Here is a 26,982-nt window from a genome sequence, read left to right as displayed (position 1 = left end):
AATCCTATCTAACTTTCTGTATTTGTGTCCAATTTTTTACCTGCTTTTTCTACCGACTGACATTACCTAATGTCAGAGCTCAGGAAGAGCTTTCTTTTCTCTAAGGATGCTTGATGAGGCAGGCTGGTACTGGAAGACTCTCTATGGAAGAATTCGCCTGTTGCTGCTTATCTCTCTGACTTGGCAGGGGAGCCCCGGGCTCCGAGAGCACACGCACCGCGGGATCCCCTTCGCGGTGGGGCGGGGGCACGGGTGACACTCATCTTCGGCCGCACTCGTGAGACGAGGCAGAAGGGTCCCTGAGCGCCTGGCGGGTCCGAGCCGAGGCGTTACCTGCTCTGGGGCCAGGGAGGTGGCGCGGCCAGGGGTGCGACCCCTTCCCAGGGCGGGATCCTGACCCCGCTCACGGAGCAGAGGCCAGCAAGGTGCTACCCTGGATCTGCGCGGGGAGCCCCTGGGGAGGGACGTGGAGGTGAGAACCCGAGCTCCGGGAGCTCTCGGCTTGCAGCTCCAGACTCTCCGGGAGAGCGGGGGAAACGCCTTTCGCTCCGAGTCCCGGTGGTTCTTCCCGGGGAGGTTCTGTCCAGCCCCGGCTGCGGGGACCACCGCCGGCGGCGCAGCCCGTCCCGTCCCGTCCCGTCCCGTCCCGTCCCGCTGCACCCTCGGCGGCTCCAGCTGCGGCACGGGGGTCGCGGCTGCCGGCGACGAGCCCTCCCGGAGCGCGGGATGCGGCGTCCGGCTGCCGCCGAGCGGGACCGAGCGCTACTTACGGTGTCGGCGGCGGAGCCCGGCCGGGCGTCCTCGCACGCTTCCCCTCCGGTCCCGGCGGGCTGGGCGACCGGGAGCGGCGGCTCGCCAGCCCCACGCATGCGCCCGGCCCCCGCGGGCTCGTCTCACGGTGCGGCCGCGGGTGGGTTCGCTCGCCGTGGCTGGAGCCGGAGGGAGCGAGGCCGGCAGCCTGCGCTCCCCGCCCCGGCACGGCCCGACGGAGTGGGCTGGCGCCGGGTAGCCCCTGGCCAGGCGAACACAGGGGGGCTGCTACGGCTCAGGGCCGGTGTGCAAAGGGATTAAACGCAGCAGCGTCCGCACCGCGGCGGCGGACTGGGCAGGGCGCGGGGGGAGCCATGGGACAGGCGCCGCAGGGAGAAATGCCGGAGAGACCGGCGTGAGAGCGTGTGAGTGGAGAGTGTGTGTGTGTGTGTGTCTGTGTGTGTGTCTGTGTGTGTGTGTGTGTCTGTGTGTGTGTGTGTGTGCGCGCTGATGGGAGGGAGTGGGAAGGGCTTGGAGAGGCGGCGGTGCCGCCGTGGGGCTCGGTGCTGGTGCTTCAGTGTTCACAGATGCCAAACAAGAGCGCCGGGCTTCTCAACCCGGAGCTGGAACGTGCTCGCATTTTAAGTAACTGCGTGTTAGGATACACGTCTTCCCTCTCCTAGCCGCCTCCCGGCAGGGCTCGCCGCCGCCGGGCTCTCCCGGGCTCGCTCTCCCGTTCAGCGGGGCAGGTGTGACACGGCTGCGGCAGCCGCGCAGCGCGGCTCCGTGCGAGGCGTGTGCCGGGGGCCGCCAGGCTGGGCGCTCACCCCGCTCCTCAGAGGCACCCTTAGGAACATCGCCACGTTTAGGGGATTCTCTCACCGATAACGATCCGCCGCCTCCACCCCCCGGGCAGCCGTCTGCCGGGACAAGGGTTAATAGGACGACTGCGGCTTGCTAGTACCTCTGCCGTTCCCGGGCAGACCGACACTGTCTTCCCGTGAAACCAAGACTGATCCGGTGCGTGAACGCCCTACGCGTTCCCGGATCCCGGAGCTCGGCACCCGGCTGCCGTCGGGGCTGTTCCCTTCCCGCCCGCGCACCGGGTGCGGAGCGGGGCGGCCGCAGGAGCCTCCTTGCCGGAGCCAGCGGACCCGGGGGCGCTGGGGATGGCAGATGGGACCAGCGGGCTTCCCTGTGGAGCCCGGGGGCTTTGCCGCTGGAGCTCGCCCTGCGCCCCCGAGACTCCCACGCCGGTGCCGGCTGAGGGCACGTGGGCGGACAGCGGCTTCCCTGGTGCGGGGAGTAGGAGGAGGAGGAGGAGGAGAAGGAGAAGGAAGGGGTGGACGCGGCCCCAGGAGCGGTACTCACGGCGCCGGGAGGCTCGGGGGCAGCGCGGGGCTGCGGCGGCGCGGCTCCGTGGCACGCCGGGCATCTCCGGCGCTCCGGGGGGAGGCGGCTGGGCGGCGGCGGGGCCGGGGCGGGGGCCGGCGGCGGCTCAGCCCAGCGGCCCCGCAGCAGGGCGGCGAGCGGGCAGCGGGCGGGAGCCCCGCTCCCGGCCAGCAGCGCCGCCAAGGCCGCGGGACAGAAGCGGGGCTCCGGGACGTCTCGACGGGGCGCCGAGACGAAGCGCGGGCAAGGCCGGCGGGCAGGGAGCTCCGGCCGCAGGAAAGGGCTGGAGAGCAGAGCTGACAGCGAGGCGAGGGGCCTGGCAGGCCTCGGAGTCTGCAGTGAGCGGGGGAGGTGTGGGAGCGGAGGGACGGGGCGGGAAGAAAGAGAGAAAGAGAGAGAAACACAAAGTGAGAATCACCGAGGGGGCAGGCGGGAGGCCAGCACACCCAGCAGAACCCCACGGTGCTAAGATGAGGGTTGGAGAGGTGACAGCCGTGAACCCACACCCTGCTGTCCTCGCTCCCCCTTTTGCACCCATGTACACTCTTGTCTTTTTAACTTTTCTAAACCGGTCCTTCAAGTGAGGGCTGGAGGACAGCTCTCGTACCCAGCCAGAGCCTATTGGGGTTCGGGGCTGCCCACAGTACCAGAGGAGCACGGGGACCAATTTGGCCACTTAAAACCTACACCCAAAGAGCACCCCCCAAAAAATCCCCACCCGAAAAGCCAGCCGCAGACGACGGACGGAGCTGCAGCGGCGGCGGGGAGCGGAACCGGGCCATTGCCTCCCGGACCTGTCCAGGGTCCTGAGCCTGCCCCTCCGCCTCCCGCCCTGGCAGGGTAGCTCGGCGGGCCCTCCCTGATCTGCGGCCGTCAGGATATCATGACCTTGCCCTTCCTTGCTGGGTGCCATTGTCCTGCAGAGATGGAGCCACCTTAATGGAGCATGGGCCCATGAGTAGGAATGGACAAAAATTACCGCTGCTTGCCTTTTCTCTAGCAATGATTTCTAACTGTTTGTATTTGGGGTTTCATTCTTTCATCAAGATTTAGCCCATCCCAAAACATTGTCCCTTTTTCTGGCCTACAACCAGACACCAAAGAGACAGAGAGGAACTGAAGTCCACACAGTGTGAAGAAAACCTTCCCAGAGTGATGGTGCTGCCCTTGAAGGCCAAAGAAACTGCTACAGCAGTGGGAGAACATGGCTGTGGTGCCATTGATGCCAGGGAAGGTGCTTGTTAGAGCTGAAATGAGCGGGGAAAGCTGCCATTCCTACACAGAAGGAGAGCTTTCTGTTGCTTAGCAGCAGAGAGTTCCCCTAGGTCTGCTTGGAGAGGTGAACTACGGCAGAAACCGGACAATGTTCCCAGGAGAGCAGAAAAAATAGAAAGGTTGATTCCCACCCCACAACCCCACCCAGTATTCCTCCTGCCCCATGGCAAGGAGCCTTTCTGCAAATCTCTGCCCTTTTGGTTGTGGCAGAAAGCATAGAACTGGTGTTGAACTGATTTCTGTGCCAAACAACAATCTCCAAGGCCCAGACAGGAACTATGGAGATATAATAGGTTTGATAAGTAGGACTAAATTACACTGCCTCACTTCTGGGCAGAGAAAAGGGAACAAAGTCTCAGTAAGTGTACTGGGGTGGCTGTTGATGTGGCTTAAGACCAAGCTCAAAACACCTGTAAACACCACTGGCCTTTGAATTCAGCTCTTGGTAGCACTACCAGAAGAGGCATTAATTTCTCAGACTGGTGAGTAAATGTGACTCCCCTAAGACCTCTCTACACTACAGTCCCAGGTGGCATCCTAAATCTTAGCAGGAATGCTTGATCAAATTCAGGTTTAAAATGCTGGCAGAGTGTAACCCCTTTAGAAGCTATGTTCTTACTCCATCAGCCTTTCCGTTTGTCTCAGGAGAGTCATGATCTGTTATTCCTGTCCATGGCAGGGGGTTTGGAATGAGATGATCTTTAAAGTCCTTACCAACCCTAACCCTTCATGGTTCTAGCTAACACCTTATTAAAGAAGGCTGTGTATTTTTATTTTTTTTTTTCAAAATTCATGACGCATAGTGATGGTGGGCAGTATTGTATAAAAATACAGTATTTTTGTTCCCTAGCATAAATGGTGTTAGATAAACAAAGCCACCTAAGCTAACTATCTTCCAGTGATTGGGGTTTGTAGGCAATGCTGTCTCTCTCTGCAGGCAGGGACCTCTGCATCACTGCATGTATACACAACCACATCCTGAAACAGCTGAATGGTGTGGAGGCATGAAGTCCTCATAAAATTGTTAATGTAGTCATCTTCTCCTCTCTCCCTGAGTGATGGATGCAGGCTGATGTCCAGCTGCTTGAGACAGAACTGCATAAACAAGGGCTTGGACTTTGATGAAATGGGGTTTAGAGTAGAGAGTAGAGAGATACAGACTGGAATCTGTTTTCTCTCTCTCTAAAGGAATGCAAAGCAAGTTCCCTCAGTCATCAGAGTAGCTTGCTCTGCATGTGTCTCTGTGACCTCACTCTCAGTCCCTACACTGCTCTACTTTGTTCAGGTTAATTCATTTTCACTGGGACAGAAAGAAAGCCAAAAGTCAATCCAGCAAGGCATGGGAGCATTTAACCTTGTATTTATCTCTGTTTCAAAAAATCAGTTACGGAAAATTGAGAGCTTACATGTGAGCTGTGTATTTAATTATCCCATATAGTGACACCTTTTTTCTGTAACACACAAGGTAAATAACAAATCAGGAGATCTGGTTTCAATATTAGTATAGCAGGCAATAGAAAACACATCTCCACCCTTTACTTAACTTTCTTGAATATTTCACATTAGACTTGTAAGCTCTTGATAAACTTTTAGGAGGAAATTCTACTCAGCATGCAGTAGTTTTCTTTTATTCTAAATCAGAAAGGGATGGTTTTATATGAGGGTACCTTTGCTATTTAATGTTGTCCCTTTGGATATTTCTTAGACTCCACCCTCCCTCTTTCTACAAATTTGTCCAATTAACACATTTTCCTAATTTTTCCTTTGTGGAAATGAAGAAATCTGTTATTGTTTATCTTTATTTTATTTTATTTTATTTTTTGCTGAAAACTTGTATGGCACCTTTTTCTTTTTTTCATTTTAGTTTGTTCTCGTTGTTCAGAACAGGTGATAAGAAAGATAATACAGAACATGTACCTGTATTTTAATAACATTGTATTCCAACATTCTTGCAGTCACACGTCAATGGGTGACATAATGCATGTATCAGCTCTTTTGGGGCCTGTTTGCCTTTAAGGTGTGAGGGCTGATTCCTGCTCTCATACCTGAACTTCTGCTCCCTGCCCAAGGAGAGGTCGGACACATTTGTATGGCAGCTTTTGTGTTCTAGTCTATTTCAGTGTTTCCTGCTCCCTTAAATTGTTAAAAAGAGAGTTTCTAGACCATTGAATGGAGCTGATTCATAGTGAATTAGGGAGCAATTCAAACAGAGAGTAAGAAGCCATTTTTTACTTTTTTTCATTGACATTAAAGTGCACTTGTTACAAATCATTTTGAAGACTGATAGGCTTTTCTGGGAAAGGAGATATTTTCAGAAGGAGAATGAGTTTCCAGGGACTTCAGCTGAACTTCAATTTTCTTTATGTATCAGCAGTATTCAAGTATTTGCTTTCCCTTGCCCCTTAATGAAAACTAAAAATGTAAAAAGAAAAATAAAATAAAAGATGCATTTCAATAGCCATATTTTGAAGTGAACATAATACCAGTGATATTATGGGAAGTAGCTTTGCTGACCTTTTATATATTTGTATTTTTTCAACATCACTTTCTTACAGGCATAAGCCACTTTTATTTTTAGATCTATCAGTGGTTGATTTCAAGCAGGAAATATAATTCAGTGTTGATGGGAGGATGAATAAACTGGTGTCTTCAAACATGTAAGACCAACCATAGAGTAGCATGGTCCCACAGAGCATTAACTAAGATGTCCTATGTGCAGGGATGCCTGTTAGTATTTCATTTTTCATCAACACTGATAGCAGTGTGTTAATTAATCAGTAGAATTTATGTTGTGTAAGCCAAAGTGTCAAAGTCCCACTGTCATGTCATTCACGCAGTCACAGGGTGTCTTCTTAGCCTTTTGCTGGAGGATTAGGTTTCCTCAAGATCTGATGCTAAAACCTGTGATTGCACTACATTAGGGCTTGAAACGTTATCAAAGTGGTTAGGCTTGATTTAGATCTCAGTGGAGGCACAATTTTTTGCAGTTGGTGATTCTGCTTAGTGCTTTGATAATTATTTCATCACTGTAAGGTCATTTTCTAGGGTGATGTATTTTCTCAGGGTTGTCCATTCCCATATGTGTGTTCTGACACAACCCTTAGGTTCAGTATTTATATCAGTCAGTGTCTGCTCCAAAGCTGCAGGAAGCCGCTGCTGTCTCCACTCACAACTCTGTTTCTTTTCCACTCCTACATATCACATCTTTATTGCTTCCAAGGCAGAGGAAACTTAAAAGAGAAATAACATTTGAGATGGAATTCAATATCAGAGATAAGGATATGTTCTCCAGTAATAGCACCGAATGCCAGGTTTCAGAGCATCAGAGTCAGCTCAGTGATGGTTCAACTCCCCATTCTGACCCATTCTGATGGGTGCAGGCTCTGTGGGGTTTGTGAGCCTTCAGGCAGTGCTCTGTGGCCCAACTCATGTGCTCAAAATCCTTGGTGATGCAGAGTATTTGGCGGATTTACAGACTACACAGGAAGGTGGTGGCTTGGGCAGAGAAGATCTAATTAGAAACTGCAATGTGACACACAGTTGAATCTTTACGATATTCTCTGATCCTCTCACTTGATGTATGACATTAAATAATTAAAAATTTTATGCCAACTACATTTTGTTTTAAACCGTGAGCTTAGCATACAACTCTAATTCTATCCTCTACTATTTTGCCCCATAAACCTTTGAGTTATTCGGAATCAGTGAAAATCCCTACAGGTCAGGCTTGATTTAAAATAAAAGATCTCTTCCATCATGACTATATTCTGTTAGTGTATGTGCCAGTGACATGATAGACCCTGCAGCAGATCTCTGGTCAATATGTTGATCTGAAGAAGATTCAGTTCTACATACAAAAATTGGGAGTTTCCAGACGATGGAGGAAACGTTTCAGGGATGCTCATTACAAGCTTCCAGAAGGTGTCACTGTGCACCTACAATTTGAATGGGGAGCCTCAACATTTAAGGATTCGAGCCAAAGCACTATTCCTCCTTGTGCTATTAGGGCTTCTCTTCTCTGCCCGTATGGAAATTAAATGATCAATTGGAGTAACAATATTTCTCTTTTTTTCATGATAGGAAAAGTAAAAATATCTTTGTAGTATCACTGTCACTCAAGAGGTACCTACCTAACCAACTATGACCTGCAGAAGTATCTCTGATATTCTGGGTCACACATAACCTAATTATTACACAGGATCCTTAACACACGTGTATGCAAGGTAATAAATATAGTTAAATTAAAGAAGGAATCAAAACTGCCAGGAATGCAATTTTTAGGTCTTACAGAGCATTGTGGTTACATTCCAGAGCTGATTCAGACAGGAAGATTAACGGGGCAATTTGCAACCAGTGTTCCTGAACAGATCGAGGTTTCAGAGCCTTTGAGTAGTTCAAAGTGAGTCTGAAAGCCTGGTTCACAATGTGGCTGCACAGTAACATTCCAGCTTGACAAGATTCCTGAGAAAGGCACAGTGATTTCTGCCATTAATTTTCATCAGGTTTTGGTCCTTATAAAATATAGATCAATTGGAAAATTATGCAGCCATGTTAAAAGCCTGGTGGGAGAAAATATAATTCACTTATAGGACTGGTGGTGGAGAACATGAAAGGAGAAATACACTATAATTCCTTTGAAAAAAAGAACAAAAGAATAAAGAGCAGGCAATGAGAGACTGCTGAAGAGTATGAGGTTAAAGGGCAGTATCAGTAAGAAGGTTGCAGGCTGGTGCTGCATGAAGAGAAAACTCTGTGTTAGTCTGCAAACTAGATTGAGCTGGTGACCAGGAGTATTTCTCCAGCATCTTAAAAAGACATATGAATGATGATGAGAGGAAAAGGAACTGGTTTGATAAGAATGGCAGTGAGGAGAAGGTGTGAACATATTTTGAGAAGAGGAAAACTTCAGGTGTTATCTATCCCAGTGTACTGATTCACCAGTGGTACCCAACAATAATGCTTTTAAAGAGGTCAGGTTATCCCTGTTATGTAGAAGTGAGTATGCCTGTGGAAGTGAATAGAAAGCCTTGGAGTTTCCTTGAATCATCTCTTACTAAGGAGGTAAATCATTCAATAAGATGCTATTCTTGTACTGAAATGAAGCACATGCATTTATCTGCACAGAGTCTGTATGAACAGAATAAATGCAGTGCAGCGAGAAAGACTAGTCTGTCATCAAAATAGCAACCATCTTTCACAGTCAAACATTTCAGTGAACATTAGTTTATGCTAGTTGGAAGAAATGACCTTGGTTTTTAAGGGCTGTGACTCACTTGGTCAGTCTTATGACTGGAAAACTATTCCATGCCAAACCATTCAGAAGATCTGGATGTAAACTGAGAAACACCATTTAACCCTGTCATTTAGAGCTCATATTCAGATAAAAATGTTATAGATGTCCAGTGCATTACCATGCAGAATTCTGGGTAATGTAAATCAGCAAATGGAGCAAGAATTTGCAAATGAATAAACAGGACAAGGGGTCAGAGAGGAGCAACTCAGCAGCTTCTCCAGCACAGTCTGAGCAACTCTGCAAATCTGAGCATGAGTTCCAAGTACCAAAAGTCACAAAGGGTGTGAGTGCCAAAGCTCACCTGGGATACCAAACTACAGTATTAGCAAGGATGCCCTGAAAGGAGATTTTCTTCCCAGAGGCAACTGTCTCGTAAGAAGGTTTGGTAATCAAAAGAAAAGAGAATTTTTACAAAATGAAGCACTGCAATGCAAGAAAATTAATACTTTAAAATATTATAATCTGCCTTTCTCTCATAATAAACTGTTACACAGTTCAAGAACTAATAATTTATCCTATTTTGGTCTAAGCCTGACCCATTGTTTTTGCTTTAAACTTGATTATTCTCAAAGGAAACAGTGAATTCAACAGAACAGTGAGAACTGTTTTATTATTTATTTACTCCTAAAGTAAATCACACAAAATGTCACAGGAAAAATCACTGCTACTTTCTGAAATTAAGCTGTGTTCACAACTGGAACTGAATAAATAACGAAACAAATTTGAGCCTTTCCTCTTTTTCCGTATGAGTTCCTCAGCATAAACTGACATCTCTAGGCTCCTGAAAATAATTTCATCCTTCTTGTGAGAGTAATTAAGTGCTTGCTACAGTGATCCAGAAAAAATGATGTGACATTTTGTGAGACAATCAGCTGCTGCTTGGCAGGCATCGCTGGGCAGCTCCAGATTTATTTTAGCCTGTTCTTACCTTTAACTGTTGATATGGTATTTTAGATAAGATTTATTTTGAGAATGACACTAGAAGTATAATACTGAAGGCAATTAGCCTCCTGGGCTGTTTCCAACCACATTAGGTGGTAGAATAAATATCTGTTAGGTTAAAAATCTCAGCATCTAATTTCCTGATAGTTTTGGAATCAGCATTAGGACAGGGAGGGGTTTTGGGAAAGGCCAAGCCTTCTGAGACATCCAGAACTGTCAGGAAGCAGGCACAGGCTGCTGCAAGCCAGGCTTCACCAGTTCACCTGCTCAGAGATCCTTGCCATTTCCCAAATGTTAGCCCTCAGCCCCTGTTTTGTATGAGTCTGATGGAAAAATAATGTTCTGCCTGTCTCACTTTTAAATGTTAATGCTTGTGAAGAAATATACAGTTACTTACACTGTACACAAATAAGGTCTTTTCATCTCCCATGGGGTCTCTGGGAGAAGTGTGTTAGTCTCTCCCTTGCATTTCCTGGCTTGGCATGGCTTTGACCTTCTCAGAGGGATGCACCTAGCTGTCATCTGGCAATGTGGAGTTGGACTTTTAAGTTAAGATATTTGTGACAGGATTCTGACCTATTCTGCATCTCTGTTTTGACTGGTTGAAGCTGCTTTATGTAAAGATGTAAATAAAGGGGAGTAAAAATCTGTCCTGTTATTGTGCAGAAGGGGCCAGCAAATGTAGGACTGAGTAAGTATTAGAAGGCTTGAAATAAACATTGATTTTCTTGTAAAGTCTTTGAAATTTTTGTGGAAAGAAATTTCTGTGAAAAAGCATGTGTGGAAATCATGATTTTTTGTGTCTTTGCATCACTCATGAGAAATGCATCTTGGACAGTGTGCATTGTATACAAACAGACAAGGAGAAGGAGTAGATTACTTTTCATGTTCATGGCATATACAGCAAGGAGTAATGAATTTAAACAGCAGGCATGGATATTTAGGCTGATCCTAGCAGCAAATGTCAGATGATACTTTCAAACTCCCACCCAGAACTGTCTTTGATAATCTTAGATCATAGAATGAGTTGGGCTGGAAGAGACCTTAAAAACAATCTATTTCCAGTCTTCCACATCCTATAAACAGGGATACCTGTCACTAAACCAAATTTCATAGAGCTCCATCCAGCCTTGAACGCTTCCAGAGATGGGGCTTCCACATCCTTTCTGGGCAACCTCTTCCAGTGCCTCACCACCCTCATAGTCAAGAATTTATTCTTCATATCTAATCTAAACCTACTCTCAGTTTCAGGCCATTTCCCCTTGCCCTTTCACTCCATCACCTTGTATAAAGTCCCTCTCTAGCTTTCTTGTGGGCCTCTTTTAGGTACTGGAAGTCACTCCTAAGATCTCCCTGGCACCCTCCTTTCTCCAGGCAGGACATTCCCAGCTGTCTTAGCCTGTCTTTATAGATCTGCTCCAGCCCTCTGATTACCATGATACTGCACCCCAGATCATTCTCCTGGTGTCTTCCAGTGAAAGGATTTGCTAACCTGGTACTTCAGGATTCCTCTGGCACTCAGAAATCCCTGAGAAATATGAGCTGAAAAAACCCCGTACACAAATTCCTCTTTCAATTAGAAATAAGCTGTATTGGAAATAAACCAGAGTACAATGGGAATGCTACACTTGGGTGATCTCTATCACATCACATCACTAAGGCTGAACTGCAAGTCAGAGCAGCACCAATTCCACTACACTGGGCTGGTGATGCAGAAAGGTACGTCATTTTAATTTTGTATTTTACAGGAAGTCATCTGCTTTCATCAGGTTTGAGCTTGAGAGTTATACCATAGAGTAAAAGTAAATTCCTTCTGCCACCCAGACACCCAGACTAGATGACATTTTAAGAAGGTCTCCATGGTCTTCCAGAAAAAAGTTGCTTTTCCCAGTGTCCTTTATCTAAATTGTTAATTCTTACTGGTGAAAGCATGAAGTAAATTAATGTATTTGTAAATCTGCAGTTACCCATATCTCAAATGAGTTGATTTAGACTTAGGCAGAGCAGGTTATTTATTAATCAGCATGACATTTTGTTCCACTTAGAGAAGGACATTGCATATTAATAAAAACAATCTCTGTAATTCAGGTCAGTCTAGGATTGTTTTGCTGAAAAATTTCCAGAACTACTGTAAAAGCACTTTGCCTTTTGGTTTTTATATTCATTAAATTCTTTCTGACAGTAATATCTTAATCAGCCTAGGAATCTGCATTTTGCCCATTTCAAAAGTGCACATGTGAAAAGGAAGCCTTAGGACTATTTCAATAGTAAAATATGTAAATCACTAAATTAGAAAAACACATTATTGCAAATTAGTACAAATTATCTATGAGGACTAGAAAATTTGCACACCATTAATATGCAAGTAATCCACTCATTAATGTGTAGTACATTATTATTTTGACAACTTTTACAAAAGAATACTCTGTGATTGCTGTCGATGCAGCTATTATTGGCTTATAGACAATGCTGAGCAATACAGCCAGCTATTCTCAGAGAAGTGTTTCTGGATGCAAAGAAAATAGGATTTATGAATTAAAAATATTATTATGCCATATAATTACAGAACTCTTTAAAAAGAAAGACTCTTTGAAGAGCTCTTTGTTTCACAGAATAGTTGAGATTGGAAGGGAGCCTCTTCATGTTGTCTAGTTCTGCCTCCTGCTCCTTAGGCTTCCTAGATCTGTGATGAGCAGGGTTTGGATTCCTCTGAGGATGGAGACTTCAAAACCTCTCTAGGAAACCTGTCCCACCACCCCTACAGTAAAAGCCCACGGCTTTTTCTGTCTGATAGAACAACTGTTGCTTAAGCCACATTCACCTGTTCTTTCATGCATAATGCTAAAGATTAAAAAATAATGTTTTAAAAAGAGTTATATTTAATGTTTTGAGCTGTCTGGAACACACTAATATACTATGGACACCTAGAGAAAATGTGGGAAGAAAACCCCAAACCCAACATGAAAGATCTCTGCAAGGCTGTGCAGGGCTAGCCAGCAAGTAGTGAAAATGAGTCCCATGCACTGACAAAAGCTAGGCCAGTGGCTCACTGCATGCCTTTCAAGGCTAGGTCTGCTGAAGGGTGCCCCATTCACAGCAGGACACATTCACCCTGTGCTCCTCCACTGCACCCAGCAGGACCCACAGAGCTGAAATGGCCTCTCCTGGACAACTGTTTCCTGTTCATACACCGGGCATGACATACCCTATGGTATAGAATGTCCCTTTGACCAGTTTGGGTCAGTTCTCATGGCCTTGCTCCCTCCCAGTTTTTGTGCACCCACTCACTGAGAGAACATGGAAAAGTCCTTAACTTAGGGCAAACAGTGCTTAACAACATCTAAAACTTCACTTTGTTAGTAATGTTAGTCTCACACTGAATCCAAAACACAGCTCTCTACCAGCTACTTGGAAGAAAATTAAGTTTATCCCAGCTGATACTAAGACAACACTGCAGGTCACATAAGGGTTGATAGAGTCTGTAAAATGTGCAGGACTAGCCCTTTCTGAACTAGTGAAAGCACTTCAGGGACAGGATATACTATTGTTGTAAAGGATACATGTCCAGAAAACAAAATTAACCACCAGAGAGTATAATAGAGAGATAATGTTCTCCAGCTTGTCCTAGAAATAACTTTGCTTACCTTTAAGTGCGCATGATTTTACTTTATTAATTATAATCTATAACTATTTGGCAAAATACCCACTCTTTTCCCCATCAAACAATATACTGTATCATTAAAGAAGTTATCAGTATGACTAGTTGCTCATAACTTGGTGGTCCTAAATGCCCCAAAATACTCCTATATCTCTCCCAGAATTCTGTCTCCTTTTGAAACCTTGCTCTTGAATAAAACAGAGCATCAAACATATCAATTTTATATCTGCTATGTAAGAATACATTTTGGCTTAAGCAAAGAATGCTGGCTGCATCTGAAAGTGGTTCAATCCCCAGCTATACAGTTTGTGCCCATCTCAAACACAAGAGATAATATGTGACTGTTAAATTATGTTTCATCCTGTTTAACTATGTACAAGACCTGTTCAGAAGAACAGAAGTGTGTTCTTGGTATAAGCTACTGCTTGGTTTGTTCTCAACACCCTCTGACAATCACAAGCTTTCAGACTCTCATATGCTACCGTGACTAAGTATGAAAAACATACTGTGGCAAATAAACATTCCTGACATGAAAATGTACTTGGTGGGAATTATATTGACTGAAAAGGGTGAGTATATTTACTAATACCAGGAATTTTCCTATTCTTATAAAAGATAAAGACAACATCTGACTTCAGAGGGACTGTTAAGAATAATAGCAATTAATGACTGACAGCCCTCATCAGCTGAAGACACTGGAATACTTGGATAAAAGCTGTGCAATTACTCAACTGCCATTTCATCCTCTGCCAATAACAAATTCTATGATTTTTGACCTTTCTAGATTTTTTTTTGTGAATGGATTCCAATTTTATCAAAGAAATTATGATTCACAGCAGTTGCCAAATAATTTAGGTGAGCTATGTGTGGTCATGAGTGACTTTCACATTTCAAGCATTTCATAGAATAATGTTGGACATCTCCAGGCTCAAAGGATTCCTGCAGAGCTGCGATCAGCTAGACAAAGGATAAAGGATGCCATATTTCCCTGAGGCTGCTCTTTCAGACAGCATGCTTGAGGCTGTTTCCATTTCTGCCTGGTCTCCTGTGCAGAATTTAAATGGATGGCACATGGAAAGCAGAAAAGCCATGCTGGTATAACCAGGTATCACTGTGCCTCAGCCTACAGGTTATTGTTTAAGGAGGATTAATATTTGCTCTCTGTGTCTCCTTGGCACATACCTTCTCACTTAACACTATGCTTCTCTTCACCTCTCTGCTCCACACCCTGTGGAGGAAAGGAAGCCCTTGCAGGTGAGGCAAATGGCAGAAAGCTGGAAAGGATTCTCCTTCAACCCCTAGCAAGAACAAGGCTGCTCCCTCAAAGAAGGTGAGCTGGAAGTAAAGGGATCCCACATCCCACCCCCACTACTTGAGCAAGGCAAACTGAACACAAATTCAAGAAAGATCCAGATCATAAAACAGTATCACAGCAAGGTGGGAGTCAACACCTCAGATCAGATTTATGATCAGGTCCCACAGCCACCAGGCAAGCCCACACTGACAGGTGACAGCCAAGGTCAAACCAGGAAGGCAGCCCTGGGTGGGAGGCTCCAGTATATGGCCATCACTTGACTGGAGACCATCACTCCTTCAGGCTCAGCTCAAGGGAACAGGCCTTGTGGGCTAAACTTAAACAGAGCTGCTGGGTCCATGGGTGAGGGTGGAGGCCCCAGCTGAGGCTGCTCAGGGCCATGAATACTTATTAATGCCCTCAGAGCCCTGACACTGCTTTCTTATCTGCACTTGCCCAGTCATTTGCTGTCTGTAGGTGCATTATTCATGTAAACCAAACCAAATCTGGAGACTGTATGCTTAGAAACCACAATTATGCTATAGAAGAGAAACAGGTTCTACCCAGGTGTAATCTGGACATGATTGTGTACTGTGGCAGCTCTCTGGGGAACATTCTCACCCTCTTCAGAAGAAAGGATAGCAATGAACGCTGTGAAACAGGGCTTTGGCTGAATTTTGTCCATAAAGGAAAAAACTGTGATCTATTTGAAACCTTTCTCTATCTGCCTACGCAGTGTAATGTTTCTGGGGTATTTTATTTTGTTTACTTGCAAAAATCTCCTTGGGAGCACACATGAATGCATCTGTGTTAGATCTGGGTTAAGAATGTCCTTGTATCTTTGTGCTGATAGTGGTAAAAAGCAGTTTATTCACTTTTGTTTTTTAACACTTTTACAAATCAAAATGCAAACATGCCAGAGAGAAAGGCTTTTTAAGCAATGCAAATGGAGATAGAAACAAACAACTCACTGAGTTAATTTAAATGTTATGAAGAGAATTTAAAAGGCCTTTAAGCTCTGCCTACCACTTTTTAAAAACATTTTTTGTAATTCAGTTTCTCTTTGAAAGCACACTCAAGAATAAATAAACTTAATTCAATTGTTCCGTTAAAATATTTAGGTTTGTTGGTTTGTTTTTTTTGTTTTTAGTTGTTTTTTTAATTGAAATATTTATTTGATATTTTGGCTTTTTTACTCTTTAGCATGTTGAATTAGATCCCAGCTTGCTCTCAGAAGCAGCCACAAGTCACACTGAGAAGTATCAAATCCAAAATCTCATCTAAAGTGGAAAAGAACATGGGAAATAATGAGGACTGTTGAATCAGTCTGATCAAGGACCCTGTCAGTCACACAAATTACAGGTCTAAGAACATAATCTCTCTATAGCAACCAGTGTCACATAAATAAATGTTTTACCAAAGGAACCTGAACTTTCTGTACACTTCAATGCCACCAGGAATTATTTAAAAAAAAAACGAACCCCAAACCAAACATTTTAATGTGATCTCCTCTCTTCTGGAAGTGTAAATGACAAACTAGTCTTGAACCTTGCAAACTTCAAGTTATTTTCCTAAATAATACTAGTAATTCATATGAAGCCTCTGTGCTGTGGTTCCCTGTCAGTAAAAGAGAAAGGCATTTCCCTCCCATGTAAAGTAAAGCCTGCAGTTTATTTTAGCTCCCCAGCCTTAGGGCTGTACACACTTGTAGATGGGTAAGTCTTCTAACTTCCTACCACTAACACAATCCTTGCAGACTCATTGGCTAACAGTAACATTGCTTACATTACATATGTGAATAGATCATTTGCTGATATGGTTTATGAAGTTTTGGAAACATATTTCCCCAGAGAATGTAGCCTCATACCTGAGCTTCCACATGACAGCAATTGCAACTCAGCTGAGCTCAGGAAGTGCTTACAGGGCATCTCCTGGGCAGTCCCTGCAGCCTGTCTCTGTACCAGGGATGAGAGCCACACCAGTAGAGCTGCAGCATTTAGAAACAATAGCACTAAACAAAGTAAATGGGACAGATAACAAACAGGAGAAGGGAAGCTGGCAGCAGTGCTGTTTAATGAACTGTGGACAGTAGCTGAACCTTCCACTGGCACTTATGTCCCTCTAAAGAGAAATCCTTTGCAGAATAGAGGAATAATACTTTATCCTCTGTGAGGCTGCTGACTCAGTCCTGTGCACCATGCTCTTAGAGACTCAGCAACAAACTACAAATTCACGTGATAAACCCAAAAGCAATCAGCAAGCTGAAGGGCACAATTCACCTGGAGTGAAGTAAAGGATGGCTAAATGAGAAATGACTGTGGACATGAGTTATGAAGAACTCAGTATCTGAGTTTCAGAAACTATTACTGTCAATGGTTAACTTCAGGAGCCATTTGGTCTATGACAAAACCCCTTTTGCCTTCAAGAGGGTCAAGAAGTCCCCAGGCTCACGTGCCAAATGGACAGAAAGCAGGACAGAATGACATGAAATTCTGAACAGAGTGTACTTTTTTCATTATCAGAAAGAGTTTTCTGACAGCAGCAAACCAGGCTGAGCATTTCCTATCAGCAAAAGCAATGAAAGTAATTTAGGATTCTTGATGAGTGCATTCCTATAATTCAAATGAAATGGCATCTAAGAAATGGATATACTTTGGCTAAGGAAATGGGATGGAGAGATCAATTTTAGCTTTATCTTGAATATTTTTAAAGCAGATGTGGAATTGGGAATGGCTTCTTTCCCTGTCTTAGTCTTCACCAACCCTGCCAACAAACTCAACTGGATGCCTTAGCCGCTCTCTATGCTGGCTTTAAGTCTGAAAAAAGACAACTTTTGTGGTTTCAGGAGTGCAGGATTTTGCTATCACATTCTTTCCCTATCATGCACAATGGTGCATCACTCTTGCCCCAGAGCTTTAATAAGATACAGTTTCTTCCGTTTGTTTCTCTTGCTGTGCTGCATAGGAGCATGCATAAATAAATAGTATCAGCTCAACCCTCAGGCAACTTTCAGGCTTTTGACAAAATCTAGAAGATACATGACCATTGTTTTTAACTAAGGAATACTCTACAGGTTCACTAAAGGGGATTTAGTGTAACTCCCAAGTAGACTTCAGTATTATGCAGTTTTATTTCTTTGGCGTATCATCTTTTGTCAAGTATCGATAAAAATAATCTGACATAGTACCAGTAAAAACCGCAGAACTCTTCATTTTCTTAACACCACGAAGCAACGTATTTTCCCTCACCCTTTTAGCAACAGATTAGCTTCACAAAATATGAATAATTTTTGTTAGATGGATGTGTTTATTATATTCTTAAAGCAGACACTTAGTGGGAAGGCAGATCACCACCTCCTTTGTCACTGCGGTTGCAACATGCTGAGGAACATAGGGCAGGGGATGAGGCTCAGGAAAAAGGAAAACTATGTGAATAGTGATGTCTTGGTGATAAACAGCCTATAGCTGTCATTCATTACATTAATATTTTCTTTCTCCTCTTTTCCAGATACACCATTTCACCCCCTCCTACAGGACATTTGGATAACTAATCCTGCATTTCTTTCTTACCTTGAAAATCCACTGTGCAGCTGCAATATCTGTTTCATCTTCATTTTGGACATTCTCCTTTGCTTGACAGTTATCTGCATGGTAGCTGTGAGTCCTGAAGTAAAGCACAACTTGCCTCCACATCGAGAAATAAAAAGGCTGTTCCTGAATCAAATTTTACAATGACCTGTTTTGGAAAAGCACCACTTATATTTAATGATGAAACTAAACCAAATCCCTGACATTGGGCTGAATGACAACAACATAAAGATTGCCTTTCCTTAAACCAATGGACAAATGTCCAGGCCTCTTGTAGCTTGCCAGTTCTTCCTGCAGCCTCCGCAGTTCTGGAGACAAACAGGATTATCTGGCCCCAGATATCTGCAGTGTCTCATCCCTTCAGCATGTGCCGGCTTAGAGATTAGATTTACAACTTTGTAGGTTTTAGTAAATTGCAAAGGAGAAGGACAGGCACAGAGTGATTGAACACACCAGAGAAACAAGCTGTAACAACCATGAGACACTTTTTATCACCTCAGAGTGAATGTGTTTCATTTACAACTTGAAAGAAGAAGGAACTCAGCACACAGTTATACTCTGCAGGCAGCACCAAATGGAGATGTCTGTCTTAGGTCAGTGGTACCTGCCAATCACATGTTTTTCCTCATTGGCTGAACAGATGGCCTGCTGGTAATCCTTGCAGTGCCACTGAAAACAGCACATGAGCCGCAGCCGTGTCTCAGGATAGAGACAAATGAATTTATTAATTATAAATTAAATATAAAGACTAAGACTCCAGGTAGATTATGAATAGATTATTTCTCCCAGCTGTATAGAGGTCTGGCAGGTTTTTGACAACATTCACTCGCTATTGCTTATGTTCTTTTTCAAGATGAAAAATATGTCTAACCCAACATTTTTTTTCTACCAAGAGTCCAAAGTTTTGACAATTCAGCACTGTAGATACAAGGTAGATATAACACCTCTGCCCACACAGCATCTCATGTGAGAAGAGCTGCCTTGGTCACATTTCTGTCCTCTTTTGAGAGAAATCCAGTGAATGCTGAGGAGAAGAACTAAGAACAATGAAGTTTGACAAGGCAAATTGCAGTAGAAGTCATTGTACAGTAAACTGTCTTACAGAAAGCTGCAGCATAAGCTCCAGTAATCAGCTGACTTTGTCAGAGTTGCTGCTGAGGCTTAGGAAAACAACTTTTTTTTTGTTTTTTCCTGTCCTCTAGCCAGGCTTACTACCAGCAGCACTGGGTTTCGGTGGGGTTTTTTTTTGTTTGTTTGTTTTGTTTGTTTGGTTTGTTTGTTTGTGGTTTTTTGTTTGTTTGTTTGTTTGTTTGTTTGGCTTTTTTTGTGTGCATGTGTTTTTGGTTTTGGTTTTTTTTTTTTTAAACTTAGCTCAGAGGTGAGCTTTATTTCACCTGGCACGGCAGCAATTTCTGTGAGAAGACCAATCCTACACCTCCAGGTGTGGAACCCCGCGTACAGACAAAAGCTGTTGGCACAAAGCAACAGGTGGAGGTGAAAGGAGGAGATTCTGTGGGCTCAAAGAGTGGCTGGAGACTCTTCAATAGAGTCTTCTTTCAATAGAGAAGGGAATGTACATGAGACAGAGACATGTGTCCCTACTCCCTAAAGTAATACACTCTACTATTTTAATCCCAGATAAAGTATTTCTCAAGACTACAAACAGTACTGCACTGGCCTTTCTGTTCCTGTTTTTGCATAGCCCTTCACTTCCAATTTTCTGGCATTACAGCATTGTTCCATTATACTAGGGGAAAAAATAGAAGGTGTATATATTACAATAACATGTTAGTTTCTATTTCTTTCAAAAAGATCATTCCTATTGCAGATAAGTTGTGTGTGGTTCCTTCCACAATTGAGCTTGTAAAACCTAATTTCAAAGAGGTGGTGGAGCAATCAGAAGGTTGCCTATTATAACATATGCACAACTGTGGCATATTAGCTTTGCCAAATCCTTTGGGCTGCAATCTGATTCATTTAATAGAAAAATGATCCAAGTGATCTATGATCTATCAAATGATCTATGACCTAGAAGTCAGATAAGTCCATATCCACTGCAGGAAGCAGGAGTTACTTGTTAAAAAGGACACTTACAAAATGTTTTCCCACCATGACACACACAATAAAATGAAGATAAAATACGAGGAGAAAACAAAGACAGATGAAGCCATAAAAATCCAGTTCATAATGGGCCAATCTTGCTATAATTCCTCAGGACAAATATCTAATGAAGTACTCCACATCTTCTCATATTCTATTTCCATGCAAGGAGGCCTCATCAACCCTCCACAATTAGAAGAGAAAAAAAAAATTATTTTAATGTTTTATGAATTAGAGAAGTGTGCTCACTTCCCTAACCTTCTAAGCATGTTTTACTTGGAAAAACTTTCAAAGCATTTTCTTCTATACATGTTAAATACTTGTGCAGACATGCAGGAGCCAGGTGATGTACAGAATGCTGAAAGGTTAAATGACAGGTGTGCAAAACACCTCTGTAATTTGGAGAATATGTGATAGACAATGATACATTGTTCTTATTACAAGAAAGAAAGGAGAACAGAAAAATACTCTCACGATCCAGCTGTCTGTAGTTTCAGTGTGAGGATGACTCATCTGCATTAATTTCCTAGTATTAAACTATTGAGCATTCTTATTCTTTGTGATCCAGGAAATTGATGACTTTTATTCCTGCATGCTGATGTGCTTTTCACTTTTCACTCTGTTTCACACATCAATAAAGTCATCTAAACATAGCAACTTCAAGTGAAGCTGCATTGCCAGAAGTTAATGGACAAGCACTGATGTGACCAAAAATAGCTAAATGAGAATTGTTTTGCACACCTGACTTCTAAAGGATAGATGCTTGCCAAAAAAATAGGTGCACAGCACTTTTACAGTCATTTCCTTTAGCAAGATCCAGAGAATCAACCAGCACAAATAAGGCACCATGGGATGCTCCAAGCTGATGACACAGGATGGGTTTGTACTGATTGCTGAGAATTGCCTTTTGCTATCGTAGCGATGACAGGCACACAAGTCAGACTCCTGTAATAACTGTACAATTCTTTCCTTTCTCAAAGTTTTCCCTTGAAATTCAATGAAGTTCCTTCACACAGAGAGTGCCTCATGGGACTCACACTGGTGAAAATTTTCAGATGTGCCCAAGGGTTTGAAGAGGGGGGATAAGAGCACGTGTGAATCTTTGTAGCTTACCTGCCACCCTCTAACAAGGTGGTTCACAATTCCACTGTGCATTTGTCAAAGGAGTAACACTGTCACCAGCAAAGTTTCTACTACACTATTCACCTCCTTTCTCAAACATTTCTGGGTGTGCTGAACAGAACAGACTCCAACCAGATGCTTTTTGCACTCTGTTGAGAGACCCTTCTGTACTCTGAAAGCTGTTAATTTCTTCTTACCCTCTGCTGTCTGTATCTCATTCAAGAGTTATGAGTCAATGCCCAGACTTTCCTTCTTAATTCAGGAGAGCTGTTGGATGGAATACCACACCTTACACACCTTGTCTGTATACACAAAGAGCCCTGCAGAGGTGTGAGACATGACTGCCCTTTACAGAGCTATAGTAACTTTGTTTAATGTTTTGCCTTTATTCCACTGTGTGGCATAGAATAATATGTAAATTAAATATAACTGTATACAGGTATATCCAGGAACAATATATTATTTGCATATATATTTAATTTATATATTTAATGTGGCACATTGGCTTCACTACTTTGATTCCTCTGCTGGAGATTCTGTTACCTTGCCTGGCACAGATGTCATGCTTACCCTCATAGTTCCTTAAATACCTGCTGGAATCTGTTAAAAAAGAAAAAAAATAATAATCACTATTACAATTATTTCCCTCCTCTTTACATTTCTGTTAATTCAATAGATGCATACTTTCAACCAGTATGCCTCACTCTGAGGTTACAGAAAAGTTACAGGGAAATATTTTTTACTGTAGCCTCTCAACAGCCTGGGAAATGAATAGTAAAGCCAGAGTCTGAAATTTATGATGAAATCAACATGTCAAATCACACCTTTTAAAACTTCTTTTCTACAGACAAATGACTGTGTTGCTGTAGTATCAACATTTTGACTGCAAATAGCAATCCATCTTCTTTTAGCCAGACTCCAGGCCAAATGGATGGTGATAAACTCTTGCAGGTGGTGGAATAGGCAAAAAAATAGTCTGATATATATAAAAAAATAAGGCCACTGATGAATAATCTGAACAAGAGATCACATTGGGCACCAAACTGAAACCATGAACTTCTGCTTACAGTAAGGTACTGAAATAATATTGGAAGTAGGAACTAGAAGTGAGAGAACCACGACCCTGTGCATACCTGTACTCAGGTTCAGAGTACTGTGGTACTCTTAGGTTAAGCCAGAAGTGTGTTAAAGGGCTGGGAGAAATATGCTGGACAAAGAGGATTACAGCATTTTGGATTATTTCCTTGAAATAGGTGATCCCTGGCAGAAGAAATGTCTTTGCACATCTAAGCAAGAATTCAGGACATTACTCTGCTGGACACAGGGGTACATGGTGAGGAGCACCACTGTCTGTGTCTTAAAACTGGAAGCTGGAAATGCACACTAAGTGGTGCTGATCCAGTTTCCTAGGGTTTACTTAAATGATTGGACTGAACTTGGAAGGGTGAAGATGGAAGAATAGCATACCTGGCCTAGGTAAGAGAATGCAAAAAGTCATCAGTGTTTTCAGTGCTGGGACAGTTTGGGGTTTGGGCAGAAGCATCACTGTGGAGAACTGAGGCAGTTTCATGGAAGCAAAGCCTGATGTGGTGAATGGTAGCTTGTAGGATCACTGTGCAGGCCTTTGAAGTTTTGTTGTAGTTTAATCCCAGCTGGCAACTGGGATTAGCAGTTGATTAAGCACCACGCTGCTGCTTGCTCACTTTCCCACATGCAATGGAGAGAAATGGAAGAGTGGAAGTGAGAAAACTCAAAGTTTGAGGTAAAGACAGTTTAAAACAGAAAGCAAAAGCTGCTCATGCAAGAAAAGCAAAACAAGGAATTAATTCACCCTTGCCCTTTGGCATGCAGGTGTTCAGCCACCCCAAAGAAAGTCAGGCTTTGCATAATAGGTACTTGGGAAGACAATCAACATCACTCCGAATATCTCCCCCTATTTCATCTTCTTCCCCCAGCTCTATATGCTGAGCATGATGCCATATGGTGTGGGATACCCTCTTGGTCAGCTGAGGTCAACTGTCCTGGCTGTGTCTCATCCAAACTCCTTGTGCACCCCCAGTCTTCTCCCTGGTGGGGTGGAGGGAGGAGCAGAAGAGGCCTTGGTGCTGTGCAAGCCCTGCTCAGCAGTAATGAAAACACCCCTGTTTTCAGCACAAATCAAAAAATTCTCTCATGCTAGTCACTGTAAAGAAAGCTAATGCAATCCCAGCCAAAACCAGCACATGCCCTCATTATGCAAATTTAATTTTAAAAGCTTCAAGCCTTGTTCTGTTTATTTTTCAAGACCTTTGGCTTTGGTTTCTTTATAAAATGGGTAGAGCCATATGTATCATCATTGGTAACGTGATCTGAAACGACTGTGGAAAAGGTGAATATGTTTATTCCAGGCACCCAGTGCTGGACACAAAAGGAGTGGCAAGTGAGACATGCCATAAACAGGCAGAGCAGATGCAGGAAATACTGAATGCCACAGGACAGAAGTTACAAACACTCATTTAAAAGAGGAACTGGTTAAAATAAGGCCAAATTCTAACTCTCAGCTATGAAGCAAGAATCAGATTCAAATAAACTTTCAAAGTAACAGATATTTCAAAATTGTGTGGAGTTTTCTATACTAGAGATCAAGAGATGTGCCAGCATTTCTTATCATTTCTTATGTGAATAAACAATGTGCAAGAATATAAATTTGTTAGATTAAACCTTCAAGTCCTGCATGTTTGATAATCCATGGAATTACATTAATGGATGTATTTATTACAGACTAGATAACACAGGGTATGCACAGGGTTTAGGAAGCTTTCTTTTGATGAAGCATAAAGACATGCAAATGCTGTTACTTGGATTTACCTGAGATTTATGCTTGTCTTATGAAGAAACCAACAGATGTTTTTTTGTGGTATGAAGGCAGACTCACTTTAAAAGAAAAATTCTATGGAAGAAGTATAAATCAGTGGCACAGTGACAGCAACTGTCCTGGAGTTTAAACCACCCCCACCTATTGAGATACTGGCCAAGCATAATTTAAAGAAAAGTGCGTCCTCTAAATGGAAAATACAGAGACCCTAGAAAATTAAGTTAGCAGCAGACCAGCTCTAAGCCAGCTCTACATTGTCTGTCTTGATTTGCTCACTCACAAAACCCTGATTATTTTTGTTTTCTCCTTATATGTTAGCAGAATGACTTTTTGGGAGATTTCTGACCGGGAGTGGTATATCTGTGCACTTTGACACAGTATGACTGGAAAACCTTGCTCAGCAAATGAGTGCACTGAGATTTTTCTTGGAAACATAGAAGTTTAAGCCCATAGTTTCTGAAACACTTGGGCCTTCAGTCTCAAGTTTCCTTCTGAGCCAGACTCGTGCTGTCTCTGAGGAAAAGCTGAGCCATTTCTGCAGATATCACAGGTGGGAACCTGTGGGCACATGCTTTATCCTGAATTCCCAATATGGGATTAGATAAAATCATACAAGTATACACAGGCTTGCCTTGTATATTGGGTCAGGGCAATCCCAGACACAAGCACAGGCTGGGCAGAGAATGGATTGAGCTCAGCTCTGAGGAGAAGGACTTGGGGATGTTGGTTGACAAGGAGCTCAATGTGACCAGGCAATGTGCACCCAGCCCAGAATGCCAACCCTGTCCTGGGCTGCATCTAGGTAGAGGGGTTGGAATCAGATCTTCTTGAAGGTCCCTTCCAACCCAAACCATCCTATGGGTGTATGACACGTGCAGGTACATAAAAACGTGTATATTTATGTGTGCATGCAGTTACACCAGCACAGCCATGCAGTCACACGCCTGACTGCGCGCGGGTGGCGCGGTATATCCCTCGCAGGCCGCCGTCCCGCTCACGTGAGCGGCGTCACATGACGGCGGCAGCGCCGGGGCCGTCGGGTGCGCGGTGCTGCCCGGGCTGCCCAGGGCCGCCCGCGGCCTCCTCTCGCTCTTCTTCCTCCATTCCCTCCCTCTTTCCCTCCATCCCTGCACGGTCTCCGCCGTCTGCAGGCCCCTGCGGTGAGTGGGAGCTGGCCCTGGCCCTGGCGCGGTGGGTGCCGGGGTCGGGGCGTGCGGCCGCGCGGCCTCTCGCGGGGGCTCTGGCGGGCCCGGGGGGTGCGAAGGACTCCGCAGCTTCCGCGAGGGTTTGGGCTCTGCCGGGCCCCTCGGGAGGCGGCCATGCCCGTGAGCCTGTGCAGGGAGAGACAGGACCGTGCCTGGTCTCTCCCTGTCCCAGGCGCCTCTCTGCTTCTTCGGCTTAACTGCAGCTCCTGAAGCCGCTCTTCCCGACGCTGCCCTCGGGCAGTGTTTAAGTGGCTCTGGATGGGTCAGTAAGAGCCTGGAAACCTTCAGTGGTCATTGAAGGACATAGTGGTGCCGCCTGTGTGCGTGTCTGCTCATAGAAGAGGCATTTGTCTTCCTCGGTTTGCCCAGGATAGTTCCTCATTTTTTCCCTTTCTTTTGTTAGAACTGTATTCTCTTTCAGTCATAAAAGCAAGGTGTGCTTGTCAGGGATAGGCCTGAATGTGCCAGTTTGCTCTTGCTTGGTCTGTGAAAGGGGCCAGAACAGTCCAGGAACAGGCTGAGTGAAGAGGCTGGGTGTTCAGGTTGTAATGAATTCCAGCTCTAACTGGATCTGAAGTCTTTGCCAACACACTTCTTATTTTGGCATCAAAGTCAGGTGGAGATTAAAACCATAAAGGAAGGGGAAAGAAGTGGTGAAGGTCACTATCTGTGGTAATGTGGTATATCCTGATAAAGAGCTTCTGTTCGTTTTTATTTTTCAGTTTGCTTTCTGTACGCTAATGATCTTGATTTTTTTTGTCAAGTATGTGTAGCATCATTTTAATTTATATACTTATGTTGTTTTTTTTCCCCTGAAGTTGTAGTTGGTGTGTTTCTAATGTCTAAATACTCTTAGACAAATACCTGAAGTAAATCAGACCTAATTTGTGGGGGTAGGGAGGACATGACTTGTTAAATATGAATTTTAACCCTGGAAAGAAGATTTGGAAAGAAGACAGGTTCTCTTATCTGTATGGCTACTTGGATGATGCAGAAGAGACACCTTAATTCAAATAACTTAATTTCATTGTTTAAGGTTTCACAAGGCTGGTAGTTATCTAGTAATGGTCTGTGTCTTTTATTTTAGTAAACTTATGATTGCCTACAGTTGAGTGTGTAGATATTATTTTTGTTTGTTTCCAATAAGCCACGTTTTAAATACTTTATAAAACTTGGATTTTTTCAGAAACTTAACAAGTACAGTGTTAAGGATTGAGACACCTGGAAACAGATTTTTCTTTTAATTTCTTTAAAATGTTGGACAAATACTCTGCTGTTTAATAAGAGGTCTTAAATCTGATTTGCAGTTCTAGGTACATTTTAACTGTCAGTCAAGATGGATATCCGAGGTGCTGTAGATGCTGCTGTCCCAACAAACATCATTGCTGCCAAAGCTGCTGAAGTTCGAGCAAACAAAGTAAACTGGCAGTCATATCTCCAGTAAGTAAAAAATTTATACATTCTTTTCCCCTTTTAAGTGTTAAACTTTTTGAGATTTTAGGCTACTGTG

General features: G+C 43.8%; 2 protein-coding genes across 5 annotated transcripts in view; one reads left to right on the top strand and one right to left on the bottom strand.

The window, feature by feature from the left end:
* Positions 1-18,672, bottom strand: part of RGS20 (regulator of G protein signaling 20) — a 34,391-nt gene extending 15,719 nt beyond the window's left edge. Inside the window, exons 1-2 of one of the 3 annotated variants that reach the window (XM_033512261.1) lie at positions 18,174-18,672; positions 9,916-9,918 (exon numbers count right to left, since the gene is read on the bottom strand). In XM_033512261.1, the coding sequence (XP_033368152.1) occupies positions 9,916-9,918; positions 18,174-18,296 (126 nt within the window). In that variant the 5' untranslated portion in view covers positions 18,297-18,672. Of the gene's footprint in view, positions 1-770; positions 2,088-2,121; positions 2,205-9,915; positions 9,919-18,173 lie in introns of those variants that run through there. The other 2 variants (XM_015618180.2, XM_015618179.2) reach the window with 2 other exon arrangements.
* A 6,602-nt stretch (positions 18,673-25,274) lies between these two features.
* ATP6V1H (ATPase H+ transporting V1 subunit H) overlaps positions 25,275-26,982 on the top strand; it is a 49,615-nt gene continuing 47,907 nt past the window's right edge. The window contains exons 1-2 of one of the 2 annotated variants that reach the window (XM_015619048.3): positions 25,275-25,427; positions 26,780-26,912. In XM_015619048.3, coding sequence (XP_015474534.1) covers positions 26,809-26,912 — 104 coding nt within the window. In that variant the 5' untranslated portion in view covers positions 25,275-25,427; positions 26,780-26,808. Of the gene's footprint in view, positions 25,428-26,779; positions 26,913-26,982 lie in introns of those variants that run through there. The other variant, XM_015619049.3, reaches the window with a different exon arrangement.

The sequence above is a fragment of the Parus major genome, chromosome 2 (genome assembly GCF_001522545.3).
Source record: "Parus major isolate Abel chromosome 2, Parus_major1.1, whole genome shotgun sequence".
Lineage (NCBI taxonomy): Eukaryota > Metazoa > Chordata > Aves > Passeriformes > Paridae > Parus > Parus major.
The sequence above is the reverse complement of the archived record's forward strand: the minus strand, read 5'-3'. Positions and strand labels throughout refer to the sequence as shown.